General features: G+C 46.0%; 1 protein-coding gene across 1 annotated transcript in view; it reads right to left on the reverse strand.

Annotated features, from left to right (window-relative positions):
• LOC119386540 (serine/threonine-protein kinase greatwall) overlaps positions 1 to 15,158 on the reverse strand; it is a 217,730-nt gene that overhangs the window by 119,160 nt on the left and 83,412 nt on the right. The window contains exon 8 of the mRNA XM_037653808.2: positions 11,720 to 11,810. Within this exon, the coding sequence (XP_037509736.1) occupies positions 11,720 to 11,810 (91 nt within the window). The remainder of the gene's footprint in view (positions 1 to 11,719; positions 11,811 to 15,158) is intronic.

The raw sequence follows: 15,158 nt of genomic DNA on the forward strand, positions 1-15,158 counted from the left end.
ATACCGAATAATAAGAGAAGTGACTTTTTCACCAGTAATCTTTTATTTTACTACATAGTTATGTTGAAAACAGTACACTTGTAAGCTATTAGCACAAGCTCTGTTATCACGCAAAGGAATATCTGTACTTGCCACGAAGTGCATGACTGTGCTAAATTGTCAAGCTTGTGACTTGATGGCTCAGGTTCAATTCACGTGTAGAACAAACCTTTTTTTTTTCCCTTCTTTTTTATGTGGTAGCACTGCATTTCAATAAAGAAAAAAATACAGTAATCCCTCATTATAACAAAATCACCTTACCTGAAATATCGCTTTATTCAAAATTTCTTCCAGTCCCGACAAAAATGCATGCATATTAACTCTTCCACTACCACGGGAAAAAGGGTAGTTTTTACAAGGTGAAAAAAACATTCTTTGGTGGCTAGATAGTAATGCTTTATTTACATTGTTTGGTATCAAAATGTAGCTAAAAGAATGTTCTATTCAATAACATAATTGTTGCGTGTATATTTATTACACGAATTAATGAAAAAATGTTTCTAATGTAAAGGTTTTTACAGTGAGGATACATTTTTGCTCGAAAAAGGAGAATAACTTAAAAAATGTTAAGGGTGAAAAAATTTGAAGAGACACATTTTGTGGCTTATTATGTTACAAAAAGGTTACACAAGTTTCAGAAAGTGTAGCTGACAATTGTTCTTTCTGCAAAAAAGAAAGCGTGGGTGCATCGCTTGCCATTCTCCAAAGCAGTCCCTCATCGGGATGAAACACAGATTGACAGTGCATGGCTCATACAAAACTGCTGTCCTCATTTCACGTAGCAGAGCTTGCAATTATGACATTTTTGTTGGATCTGGGGCTTGTGTTCTGACTTTGTGTTTTGTGACTTTGTGGCTTGTGTTCTGACTTTGGAGGAGGTGGAGGGGGAACATGCCCGTCGTCCATGCCAAGAATCTGGTTGACCATCTCAATTCGAAATGAAAGCCGGTCAAAGCCACAGTCTTTCTGGAGAGCTCGTCTATCTCAGGGTGATCTTCGCTGTGTGCTTGAAAAAGTATAATAATAATAATAATATCTGGGGTTTAGCATCCAAAAACCACGATATAATTATGAGAGACGCCGTAATGGAGGACTCCGGAAATTTCAACCACCTGGGGTTCTTTAACGTGCACCTAAATTTAAGTACACGGGCCTCCAACATTTTTGCCTCCATCGAAAACTTGAAAAAGTATGAAACTGCTCACGACAGTAATGTCGATGCAGTGGAAGAACAGCATCTTCCACCATCTGACGCATTTCATCAAGACATTGTAAGAAGCAATAAGTTGATCAGACTTGTCAACACCAAGCATGCCCTTAGTGTGCTCTTCAATCAAGAGCAATCAAGAGCGGCTTCCTGATGAGAATCTTTGTCCATTGGTCTCCTCTTTTGACTTTTCGCATTGCAGGGACGTGTTTGTTGGCAGTGTGTGCCGTGCTCATGAAGCTTACAGCACGCTTGTTCTTCCATTGTAAGTAGAGTGCACGTCACTGCACCGCAGCGAGCGAATGTCTCCTCGAGTTTCTCTTTTCTCCCAGGTGTTGCCCTTCAAGTGGGAGGGAAACCCGAGTTCTGCAAGACAGAGTTTTCCGCTCAAGAAGAAGTACAAAGACGGATGTGGACGTGTAGAAATTGTCGAGGTAGATGATGTACTCTTGATCCGAATATGACTCGCACAGGTGGGTTACAACGTGATAAGCCAGTCCCCTCACACTGGGTGTTTCTTGCTTTCCGGTATAAACGCTGAATTGGACAGTGTAGCCTGTCCTTGAGTCTGTGAGGACCCATAGCCTCTATCCCCATTTGACTCCCTTGTTACACATATGCTGCCTAATTTCTGATCGTCCTTAAGACTCCCTTTAGAATTCCTGATCGTCCTTTAGAACCATTCGCTCGTCCACACACAAGTTCCAGTATGGCTGAAAAAGCTGACTAGACACGTCAGTGATGTGCTGCAGTAGATGTGTGATCCTGTGCAGCTTACCATCGCGGACAGGGTCTTCTGAGTCCACGAAACTGAGGAAAGCAAGGAACGAAAAAAATCGGCTCCTGGGCATAATCTTCAGAGCAATGAGGCCCGAAAATAACTCCGAGGTATTCCAGTAGAGATGAAGGTGAGGCAACTCAACAATTCCCATGTAGATAAGAATTCCTATGCACTGCATCACTTCGTCGGGACTGAAGTTCTTCCACGAACCGTCTTTTCCTGCGTTCGTCTCTCTCTCCAAAATATGCTACCACGCATATTTATTAGTGTTGTTGTAGATCACTTTGGTCAGCTGTGCAGTGAAAAACAGTTGGAAGAAATCGACGGCCTGCAAGAAACACCATGCATTACTATGGAGCACGCCGCCAACTTCAACCCCCGGGTTTCCTCTAGGAAAAAAATGACTCAAAGCTTGCACTCGATACACAACAAAGCTGATCAGTATCATGCTTATTTATTGCTGTATCTAGGCAGAACTTGGCTGCAGCGAGGTTGAACTTTGCTTGAACTTGGATGTAATGAGGTTGAACTTGGCTTGAGCTTGGCTGCAGTGATGTTGAGGTTATAGCGAGTCTTTGTCTAGATTTTTGCCTCATCGTCCTCAGTTCTCCACCTGCGGTACTAGTCTTTGACAAGAACTGCGACGCTCTGATGATGGTGGCGTCAGCACCACTGGTAGAGGCACGGGCTCGCTCCACTTCTCAGTAGCACATGAGCAGCATTTGCCGCCCATTCGCACTCCCTGTATTCGGGATCTTGTTGCCACCGCAGTCTCTTCTGTTCCAATTCCCTCACCTTATAGTCTGGATCTTCTTGGAACTGCCGTTGACCTTCGCACACAGAGGCAAGCCTCACTTCTCGGATCGCGGCTTCTTCCTCGGGAGAGCGATTTGTCTTCGGGCGACCCATGGCTGCATATGATTAGGCGCGAGCTGCTACGCAGCCGTCTGTTGGGCTAACTGTTTACTCCATTTCTAGAGGACCAGTCGTGAGTACTGGGATTTACCCAATTTTTGTGGCACATCCCCGTTTGTGATGATGACAGTTTCGTGATACGAGATACAAGGAATGATTTGCTAAACAGCTTCGCAGTTAAAAACTGCACACGTTTTACAGATGCTGGCAAGGAATCGTGTCCATAGGACGTTCAGACTATGAAAATAAGTAATTTGGCTGTGACTACACACTCCACCGCTCATAACTATTTATTAGTCATCAAAATGTGCACCGCACATACAGCCGACACTTAACCGCTGGATGTTGTGTCTTGACTTGATGCATTGTCGTAATCGGTGCTGAAATCTGATGTGGCAACATCTTCTTCACTCTCACTACTGCTAATTTGATCCGCGATGATGACACCATGACTGACGCGCTCGCGCAACAAGCCGAAACATTTAGCAGCATGAGAAAACTTCTCCAAAGCAAAAAAAAAAAAACAACAACATCGTGGATCACGTTGTGTTTCGCACTTTCTAACCTAGATGGTGTTAGGTGCCCGCAACCCGTGCAAGTGCATGAGAATCTGAACCTGAAGTCTGTCTATCAAAGTGACCGATTTGAATAAGTGCGGTAGCAAAAGAGTAAAGCCACATTACTCAAACTGCACGAAGAGCTTGACCAGCTTTGAACAAAGTTGCGAGCAAAGGCGTCGCCGAGCGGCAGCTACCATTTTGTGCATGCAGTGTCAAATTAACGCCGCTGACGAACTAGTCTCATGCAGGCACAGAAAAGGCCACAAAAGTACCACATTCACGGCCAATGACAGCCTAGTAACTGTTACCAAGCGAGTGCCAAGTGCTCCCAGATGTTTACTGCGGAGCGAACAGGAGCTGTCAAATTCCATGGTGCAGTGCACCAGAACTGTTAATCTCGGTCGTAATCGCACCGCTGGTGTTTTCGTGGTAGAATCTACACCAAAATAAAGTTTTCCTGGTGCTTTATGATGCTAGAAAACCGAACTCTCTTGGACGATGAAAAGCGGCCATAAGACCACGGGCTAACCTGCGCTGTAGCATTGCATGCAGTGCGCTCAAAATTTTTCCGTTTTTCTTCTCCTCCTCCTTAGCACTCTGAACAGCGCTTCTGGTGCTGAAATGTGCCATCCTACTTTAGACAGTTCAAATGCGTGCTAGGGTCACTGGATTTTGTTGCTAGACATTTGTCAATGGCTGGACACGACGGTGCTCGAACACCGACACTCAAACCGTAGAATTAGCAGTTTTGTCGACAATGTGGCACCAAAAAACTCTTGTTTTACAAACTACACGGCTGTGCGCCTCGGAAAAAAAATCGCACAGTGATCGTGCAAAGCCCCTACTGCAAAACCAGTCAGTTTTCACAACTGCGCCGTGTCCCACGATGAGCGGTTAATCGTTTTTTGAGCACAACAAACACAACCCCAGACTCGAGCTACGGCATTAGCAGCACTTCCCAGCGCGAAACTCTTGTAGCGTTCCATGACCGTCCACACCTCCACCCCTATAAAAGTGGCCATTCGCTCTCCAGACGCCAGTCACTGCCCTTGCTCGCCTTTATGTCGACTCCTCACCTCCTTGTTTCCAGTTTCGATGTTGCTGCTCCTCCAAGGCTGCCCTCCTAAGCACAACCATCCTCCAACGGGTGCCCTTCCACAGTTCCTGCTTCTTGCACGACTCCAATCGGCTTTTTTCAGCAACACGTGAAGCCGAAGCCAAGCCCACCATTGCAACCGTCACCGTTACCAGCACACTCGAGGAAGGGAAGACACCTTGACGACATTTTGAAGCTTATGAGTCGCCCACTGCATTCAGTCACTTAGGTGCCGACAGCGCGTGCTTTTGGATCTGTGCTGCAGGACATGTGATTGTGTTATTCAGAGTGCTTCATTTGGCGTGCCTCGCATGTGTTTTTACAGTCTACAATGATAAATGGCTCCGCCAGGCTCCAAGTGAAGGTGTCCGACTTTGGCGCAGAAAGTCGCGCACCGTCTTTTCCCATGGTGCCGTCGGCGATCCTGACGATGCCCAGTCTGACGTTGGCCAGACTTGCACGATCTGTTCGAGGCTGTTCATAAAATTGCTGGCCAAGAGGTAGAAGGCGACTTCGAGGCGTTCGCGTTAGCTGTTCTACGCTTTTTTTCACGCTATTTTCATTCATCATGGCACAGACGCAGGAGTACCTACGCCTGCTGCGAAATAAACTTGAATGCATGGGCGGTGACCACAGCCTCATGCAATGCTAGTTCAAATTGAAGCAGGGGTTGCTCACACCCCACAAGAACTCGAAAGCTAACTGCTTTTTTCATATCTGAATAAAGTTTTGTTTCATTGAATGCATTGTGTTTTGACTTCCTTGCAGTTGTGGTGCAATTAAAGCTCGACTGCTTTAGTGGTTAGTGCAGCAGGAACACGGGCACACAGAGACCAACACGTAGACGCTACTGCTTCCTCGGAGAAAAGTGTACCAGCTCTTTACTGGGCCTGAACCAGGGTGTCTACCACTTAAACTTTTCCAAATTCCCTCACTTTTCCAGGTTTTCCATGACCATTTCAAGCAAATTCCATGACCGGTACGTCTGCTTGGAAGAAACTGCGCACTGGAAACAAACCCTTGAGTGGTAAAAACAAATTATGAGGCACTCATATAAAATGGACCCATGCTGCATTATTGCATTCCCTTGGCTGAAAGCATCTTTTACAGTGAATAAAATATTAAAAGACACAATAGTTGTCCATTGACAAACAGAAAAGCTTGTTTATTTGCATCGGCAATGCCTTCACTGTTTCAAAGATTCAATCTCTTACTGCAGCATGGAGACCTGAAGGTGAGCGTCTTCCATCAGTTTTTGCTTCTTTGATTCAAGCTCTTTCACAAGAGCCACAGTGCTCTTCTTTTTTCTTTCAGCATCCAATACGTCCAACCGTTCCTTCTTTTTCCTCTCCCCAAGTCTTCTTTCCATCTGATGCTGGAACTTCGAACCATGTCTATCATCTTGTCTGTTACGTCCACTTCTGCAAAACCACTTGCTGCAGACACCTCATCGTACACTAAGCTTTGTGCTAGAAGTGGCTCCTCCTTCATATTTTTTACAGGACATTCCTTGTTCACTGAAAATCCCCACTTTACGCAAGAATTTCCACGTGAAAGGCAAAGCACGATCTTCACAAACAGCAATAGCTCTTCATGAGAACTTGTGCAGTGTTTCACCCACAATATGCACCCTGATCGAAATAAAGGCCGGAGACGGGCAAGAGTACAAGCTCTAATGCGAGTCGTAGGTGACAGCACATCTAACGCACCAGTCCTTTACACTGATGTGGCCCGATATCTACAGAAACGGGCCATGTGTCTGGTCATAGTGGACAATACAAATTCTGTAACGGCATCGGCTACGCTTAACGCCCTAGGCAGCGGCACGACAGAGGAGGCTGCTATCGCCCTTGCTATCATACACGCTTCACAAATACCAGCACTGGACGAACCACCCGGACGAACTGAAAAACACACGGATGTTTGTCTGCGAAGCACTTTGCACCACACTCACAGCAGCTAGGTGTTTTTTGCTCACAGCGTGAATGGAGCCAGCACCGATGCCCATATTGCTGAGAGTAAACATTTTGCTATATGCATACTCATTCTATGGTTGCGTGAATCTTTAAGCTTGTTATTTTTGTAGTGGGTGTATCTATCTTTCAGCGCTTTTGATTAAACTTCAGTTCCTAGTAGCACGTCGTCCTGCCTCCTTCGTGCCTGTGTGTTGTGGTTTTTTCACGCTTTTTTTCAAACACGAATTTGCACCAACTTGCCCAACTGTCCCTGCTGGTCCACCTAAAAAATGCACCACACTCCACATGTGTGTGTGACGGTTGATGATGGAAGCAGATAAGCGGACGGCAATTGGAAAAGAACTGGGTTTGAGTGGCACAGTACTAACAGAATGGATAGACGAAGAACGGGCACGCACATGTGACGCTCGTCTGGCTGAACAAAATGCAGCAAAAGAAGTCGAGGCAGAGGCAATCGCTAGATTAAAGGCAGAGAAGGAAGCACTCGAGTTGAAGTAAAGTTGCATGAGTTAGATGCGGCAGCAGGTGGCACGACAACTGGGCAGCTTACCGAGGGTGTGCCCATAGGCACCCCGCAGAGCTACAAAAGTCCGCATAAGCTCATCCCAGCATTTAACAAAGGACGCGATGAACTGGATGCGTATATACAGCTGTTTGAGCGCGTCACTATCAGCCAAGACTGGCCACAAGACAAATGGGCCCTATCGCTAAGCCTTTGCTTGAGCAGAGAGGCCTTAAGTGTTGTAGGTAGGATGGCACCCGAGCATGCCATGGACTATGTAACGTTGAAAAAAATGCTACTCCAACGTTTCAGATTCAAAGAAGAAGGGTATCGGACTAAGTTTTGATCAGCAAAACCCGATAATTCAGAAACTGACAGACAGTTCGCCGGACGTCTATAGGGTTATTTTGACCATTGGCAAGAAATGGCGGCCAAAACAGACCGGACCTAAGATGCTCTGTGAGACAAGATTGTCTCAGAACAGTTTCTTATGCAAGGCCACAAGTGGGGGGTGATTGTGAAGGAGCACGTAAAGGTGAACCAGTGAGGGCAGACAACAGAGCGGCCGATTGTAGGAAGAAGAGAAAAAAGAAAGTGAGCTCGTGCTGCAGAGAAACAAAGAGGGGCTCGCGCAAGCGAGACAATTTGGAACGTGGTCACAACAGGCTGGAGGACTGCCAAACCAACACCTTCACGCAAGGTTCGCTCCCACAGCCGCCAGTCTTCGGGACACCGAGCGCCTCACGTTCATTGCCTCGCAAGACCTGCTATGTGGCCTGCTGCTGTCGGAGAACCTGCTCCTACGTGTGAGGTACAAGGTTAGAGGCTTCGTTCCGCCTTCGGGACAGTGAGCACCGCAAGGTCGCAAGCGAGCGTCGCCTGGCGCTGACGAGACCTACATTGCTATCGACAATGGCAGCTACCGTCAGTGGTGTAGCCAGAGGATGGCAAACCGGGCCCGCTTTCCAATTTGTCCAGCTCGCAGCGGACGACTTCAAGCAACGGGATGGGGATCCTGCGAGGGACAATGAGCAAGAAAGGCACGGCATCAGGTTTCAGCCGTATAATGTACTTGTCCTTGAGAGTGCTCAATCCCTTGTAGAGCTCTGCGTGCAGCATTGCTTCTGGAGTCAAGAGTTCAGAAAGAAATCTCACTACTTGGAGGGCTTGCAGCGCCACCAGTCCCAGAAGAGGCACAGTGAGTAACTGGGTCATGTAGAGGCACTGACAACTTGTTTTCCCTTGCCGCTGAATTCATGCTAAATATGAGCCTAGCACGTGAAGTGGCTGTCCTCCAGGGCCGGCGAGCAGGGTGTCGACTTGGTCAAGCTTGGCAGGCAACGTAGGGAAGTCGCTTGGTACAGCAGATACTTCGGCTTAGAAGTCGATCTTGAACTGCGCTGTGTAGTTGTCAACGGTGACGTCGACAAACTTTGCCGCAGCGGGTGTCCCGACAGCATGCAGGTGAATGGAGCCGAACTAGTTCTGCTTGTACAGTACGGTCCACCGTTAGAGGGAGCACGCGAGTGCGTGGCCGGTTGTCTGAAGAGCGCTAACTGCTGGCGTGATTTGGAAATGTCTCGAGGAGCATGCGGGCCTTCAGGCCCATGCAGTACAGTAGTGAACGTGCCTGCACGTCTTCCGACGCTTTTGTCAGTCCCGAAATTGCCACATAGTTTTCGTAGCGAATGAGCCATGTCACCCATGTTGCCAGGCTCGCGAAGTCAAACGGTGCCGGTGGCTGGAGGTTGACGCCGTACAGTTTCAGCGGCTCGCTGGTCTCGAAGGACACCGTGCTGCCATCCTGTTGTGGCAAGGCCTAAGGCTGGGGACATTATTCTTTCGCTCCTGACACCATGTCGTGTGGTTAGTGCCACGGGGGCACGGGCACGCAGAGTCTGACACGTACACGCTGCTTGCTCGGACGAGCGAGTACCCACTCTTTATTGCTCCCCAACACCTACATGCACAGCACAACAACACGAGGACGAAGCAAGGATGTATCTTTTACCTTTTAGGTCAAACAGGAAGATGCTTAAATGTAAGGTTGAAAGAACACAAGTATAACGTACAAAAAGCTATCAGCGGCCACCTCTGTATCCATTGTAGGGATTGTGGCTGCGCACCGAAGTTTCGCGACACAACTGTCATTGCCAGACATAAAGAAAAAAGAACTAGAGAAATAATTGAAGCAGCTGAAATAGTACGCCTTAACGATAAATGTGTTATAGTATGGCATCTGTAACCCTATCTCAAAAAGAAATTGACTTTTTATCATTCAGATGATTCACGCTTGTTTGTGACACAGAGTGGTGATGCAGTGATGCTGATGTCAAAGTGATGATAGCACATTAATGGCAGTCAAGTGTGTGTTCACTGACATGGTATAAATGTGCCTACTTCACAGAAATAAAGATCAGTTGTAAGTCAGCGCCTGCCGTCGTCTGTCTTTCTTTGTGTTCGTCCAAAAATTCAGCACTGTTTTCCCTTCTGTGCACAATGAACCAACTTGCCCAAGCCTTAACCTTAGCAAGCATTTTGGAGCAGGAAAACTGTGTTTTCAAGCAGCAAGTAAAAAAAAAAAAGGCAAGACAACCCTTTTCTTTATGGAATAGCACAGCACAAAAGCTATTTTATGACAGCTAGGGCACAAATTATTTCATGTCCGAGTTACTTATATGGCAAAGATGCCATAATTGGTAATATTGATGCCTCTGAGGAGCTCCGCATGACCTTGACATGGCCGCAGGGTAGTGATGCAGAACTATCGATGGTACTATCGATACTATCGATAGCTGAGTCACTATCGAACTATCGATGGTAAAGGATACTATCGATAGTGCTATCGATAGTAAGTACTATTGATAGTTTTAAATCAACAGCGCGAACTCATTGCAGCATAAACTTGGTTCCCCGCGCGCGTGGTACAGAGTAGAGCCGGAGGAGCAGGCTGAAGGGCAAGAAAGTTGACATGCTTGCGTTCTTCACCAGAGTGCTGCGCTGACACATGGTCATAAAGTCAGACTATTAAGCTGTAGCGGAAAGGAAGCCGTTACATGGGGTGGCACAGCGCGGCTTCAGTTTTATATTGTATTTGATGATTGCAAAATAAAAAATTATCAAGAACTAAGTTTGTTAATTGTAAGATGTAACTGGTTGCTTTTAAATATTAATTTATTGATGGACATATGCCGCCATTTTCACTGCGCAAATAATTTCTCTCGATAAAAATTTCCTCATAAGTTAAGCGAAGCTTACAGTAGGCTATCGCAAATATTTTGGCAGTTTGGCCAACCAGCAACAGCATCGTGATTTGCACCACTATGGATAGTTTGTCACGTGGTTGTGACGGTGAAGAATGCTGCAGCAAGACTGGGAAATATGAAGCTCTTTTTTTGGTCGAACTTGCGCTCAGAAAGTCAAAACTAAGAATACAAGCGATACACGCTGCGCATTGATTGCGGCGAGAACAGTCGCCGGCCGTCGAGTAATCTGACAATCGGTGGAACGCTTCGTCTTTTATACATTAGTCATCAAACCTTCCAGTGTAAGCTCTGGAATAAACTTGAATATTCGCGTCCGGCGCGTAAAGGCTTAAAATGTCAAACAATCGCGAAACTTCTCAAACATTGCGGCGCGGTCTGCGTCAAACGCAGTTAAAAGTCTGTGGGTGAAACCCGAATACATCAAAACAAAGCAATAAACACGCGTGGCAGTAATATCGCTACTAATATTACCAATGGTACTACCGATTCGACTATCGATAGTTTATCGATAGTAGTACTATCGATAGTTTGTTTACACTATCGATAGTTGCAAAGAAACTATCGATACTATCGATAGTAAATTTACCGATAGTTCTGCATCACTACCGCAGGGGGCACAGAAAAGCACAGGCGGGAATGTCGCCAGACTTATGACGCCAAAGAGGAAACCTAGGGGGAAGGACATGCGAGTTGCAGCAATGACGATGTCTGAGCAAGGCTGCTCTCTTAGTGGAGTTTCACATCATGAATCAGGCAATAAGAGAAACCATTGTGGAAGTATCGGGGTAATTTCAACCACCGGCAGTTCTTTAACTTGACACAGTACATGGGCTTCTAGCCTCCATAGAAATGCAATCGCCTCAGTTGAAATCAAACCCGCGATCAGCCTTCAAGCACCGTAATCACTGGCCCACCTCTAAAGCCTAAGAGAGAGCGGAAAAGGATTTGCTTTCTTCCATACAGGTGCACAGAATAAATGTATGCTCTAGCTGCAAAGCAAACGTAATGTTGTCCCCGATTTCTCGTTCACTTTGAAATTACAGGAGGCACAAGTGTTGGTTTCGATTGTAGGTGGACCCCCCAACGATGGATTTCAAAATTAAAAAAAACAGGCCAGCCTACAATTATGGAAATACGGTAATTGTAGAGCCTGCTTTATCTGCAAGATTATGCTATGAATACTCATCGCTTTTATGATTGATAGTGCTGTTTATTATTTCTATGTTATTGGCAATTCCTGTTTAGGGTCCCAGTGAAATCTTCAATTTCTGAACTCAACGGTATTATAGTGTGAATCCCCCATGAATCATTTCTGAAACAAATAAAATGATTATTCATTCGTGAATGTAATTTTAAGCATGTTGAGCAGCAACTCACCCAGGGGGCTCGATGAGGGCCGCTTCATTGAACCACCAGCAGAGCAGGAACCTCTGGGAAGACGTCGTCGCGCTGATCGCTGTGGCCCAGTCTGCACAAGATGAAGCAGAAACAGGGGCCTTTGTACGACCTCCACTAACCTACAAATTAAAGACTCCAATAACTAGCCACAACGAGGTTTGCGTTGTCCACAAACCGAGACTGCGACATCACACAACATTGGTATACTCGAGGACAACTTTTCTTGGCAGTGCTGTGGCAGCACCGACCCACATGCCTGTCAGCGCGCCCTGAAGTAGTACACTCAAACCTTATGGGCAATTTTCTCACTGGCCTTGCTCAAATAAATACTGCTTTACTTATCACGAGACCAAAACATTTGTGGGAACTCATAGGTAAAATAAAATTATTGTTCACTTTACAACAATTTCTGCTTTTTTTTTTCATTTCTTAGACAGCGCCACATTTTCTGCACGCCTGTTTTCCAATGTAAACATAGCGTCCCTGACATGCCCTGGTCCGTGTGTGACCTCACCGTTTACTTGTCAAAGAAAAGCATACTCGTAATACGACACTCAAAAGTGCGTTGAACAATTGAAATGTCTCTCTCCCATTCGCATTTTTCTCGCATATGTTTTTCTAAACGCGTTAGCAGTGCGAGCAAGCAAAACCGAAATCAGCCACAAGCTGCCACTTGAAGAGTAACACGAATATGCGGAAGCCCCACCTCCGTACCTTTGCTCCACTGCCAAGATTAGCTGTCCCCGAGGGCAGCGCTACTATTCTTCTGGTACATACTCACAATGATGCAAGCTCCCAGCTACCAACCTGCTGTTGTGGCTTACAAGAAATCAGTGTTCTCAAATCCACTGGCTCATGCAGCACATTCTGAACCGGTGAAAAAAAAAAAACTTTATTTTAATGAACTGAGAGTATAGCCTACATTGTTTCAAAGCTAAAGTCACCTCTCTTGTCAACCCCATTCGCAACCAAACATAGCACGTCCACTAAAAAAACACATAGGTGTGCAGTTAATACAGTAATATCTCGTTAACTTGAACTCGCATATCTTGAAAAAACATGGCTGATCCCTCTGTTATAGGAATCGGTATAACAGGAAAGTGAAACGTGTCGTCACAGAAGTAGTTGATTGTTCATTGTGCAATAATACATGAGAGCTTGTACAATGTATACTGTTGTTTTGCAGATATAGTACCGCTTGATGTGGACGCACTCACGCTGACGCATAGTGGCACATCTCCGTCGCGACGACTAACACCCATGGTCATGATTTAACCCTTGCAGTAGGCTGAAGTTCTTAACATATAACTGGACACTGCATATGGTGAATGCTGCACAAATATAGCATCAACAGGCACATAATAAACACTGGTACTCGATATGCACTCCTTCAACATGTCTTGAAACGTGAAGAGAAACGCTACACGCTTTGTGTCTTCCCTCAAGCCTGACTGTTAATTCTCACAGGGAGAGCGGGGAACGCGATGCGACAGCCAAGCGAGCGTCAGAGAGCTATTTTTCGATATGAATGGATGTTATGAGCGAGGCATGCGCTAAAGCCACCACCTCACGGTGCGTTAAAGCGTTGACGAAATTACACTTCTATTGGAAACGCGCCGAATGTGACGGTCGTAGCAACGGCGCGTGTTTTTTTTTTTTGAACCCTGGTGGCACACATGTCACTGCCCCGTTATAAATGGGACGCTCATAGCATCCATCCATCCAAGAGCACTGTGAGAGGAAAGTGTGAAAGGTAAAAGGCGCGTTCACGTAGCCTCCGCTATGTGTTTGGAGGTAGCTCAGTGGGCTAAATGCCAGCCAGCCATCGTCACGGACTGAGAAGTCATGGGTTCGACTCCTCTGAACGGAACTTTTTCTTATACTTTTTTTTTCTTTGCCATTTGATGGAATTCATTTTGCTGACATATTTCTGTGATGGAAATATGTCATGAAAGTCTTGGTGGACCACGGCATAAAACACTTTTGTGTTAAAATCAAATACGTCCAAATTGTCTGCGGTACTGAATTATTTCCCATAGGTGCAATGTATTTGTTGCCCTTTATCTCCAAGTGTTTGCGGGACAACTTTCACACATCTCGAAATGTGGACGACTAAGCGCAGAACAAAAACTTGGACGTTGGGTCCGCTTTGTCATAAATGTGGCTCGCGGTCCGACGTCCGCGAGCCACACTTATGACAAAGCGGACCCAAATGTGAAATGGGAACCTAGTAGCATAGCAACTTTGTCAAACATCCCTGCCTCCTTTGCTAGATGCCCGCTGCGTGGTCCCACACCTCTCCTTTTTTTCACCTAGGCGAAAAGGCGACGAGCACCACTTACGACGAATGCCTGCAACTTGGATCTCGTGCCTCTGAGGTTGCCGTGACGCCCGTTACCACCTTCGAGATGGCAGGCATGGTGCACGGCAGAACTGCTGCGGAGCCGACAACTTTGGCTACTACGGTAAGCGTGTTGTTCACAGCCAAGCAGACGACAGGCTCTGCGAGATATTTTGTTTAAATGTTGTAATAAAAAGAAATATCCATTTGCGGGAAGAAATGCCAAGATGCATGCTTTTTAAGTTTTTGCAACTGGTTTAATGAATTCTTTAACTTGGTTTGCCAATATCGCGATAAAGAGAAAGCAGACATGTTGTTTTGCATCATTTCGTTTGTGAAAGACTTTGAGGGGGCAGATCTAGTTCGTGGTAGGATTTTGTTAGTTGAAGGCCGACGTTCTACACTCGCAGTTCTAGCGCCCTTTATCTTGCATCAATGCAAGACCTCATAAATGTGAATCATTTTTTGTGCCCAGCAAAGCCTACAGTTGTCATGCCTCATTGCTGCGTGCCCCAATGTAAGTCAAGCAGTCAGTGCTGACCACTTGGCACATCATTTCGCAATATACCGGTGGATAGCAGTTAATTTTTGGGTGAAAGATGGCTTGTGGCTGCTCCTAAGGAGAAGCGGATGCCCGCACAAACTTTAAACTGATGGGTAGTATGCAGTCTGCACTTTAAAAAAAAATATGGTTTCAGAGCAAGCTGCCAAATATGCTGGCAACCCTGGTGCAATGCCAGTTTTGTTTAGCGAGTGCCATTTACAAAAGCCAGATGCTGGGTGTGTCAGAGGAGGAAAATGCAAGCGAGATTTGTCGCCCATAGTACACACTTCTAAAAGCAGTCAACAGTCCACTGAGAAAAACTTCAATGTGGACCATATGTGGATCCTGATAGAACTGGCACGCTCACTAGCAGACACCTCCGAGGTGCCGGAAGTGGGAAAGGCAACGAGCGCCATGGCAGGCATCTAGCAAGGTATGCTTTGGCTATAGATGTTATCTGCAGCAAAAGGGAGAGTTGGGCCATCTGGTTTGGGTTCATTTTTATACAGCACAAAGACGAAAACACACAGATG

The sequence above is a fragment of the Rhipicephalus sanguineus genome, chromosome 3, assembly GCF_013339695.2.
Source record: "Rhipicephalus sanguineus isolate Rsan-2018 chromosome 3, BIME_Rsan_1.4, whole genome shotgun sequence".
Classification (NCBI taxonomy): domain Eukaryota; kingdom Metazoa; phylum Arthropoda; class Arachnida; order Ixodida; family Ixodidae; genus Rhipicephalus; species Rhipicephalus sanguineus.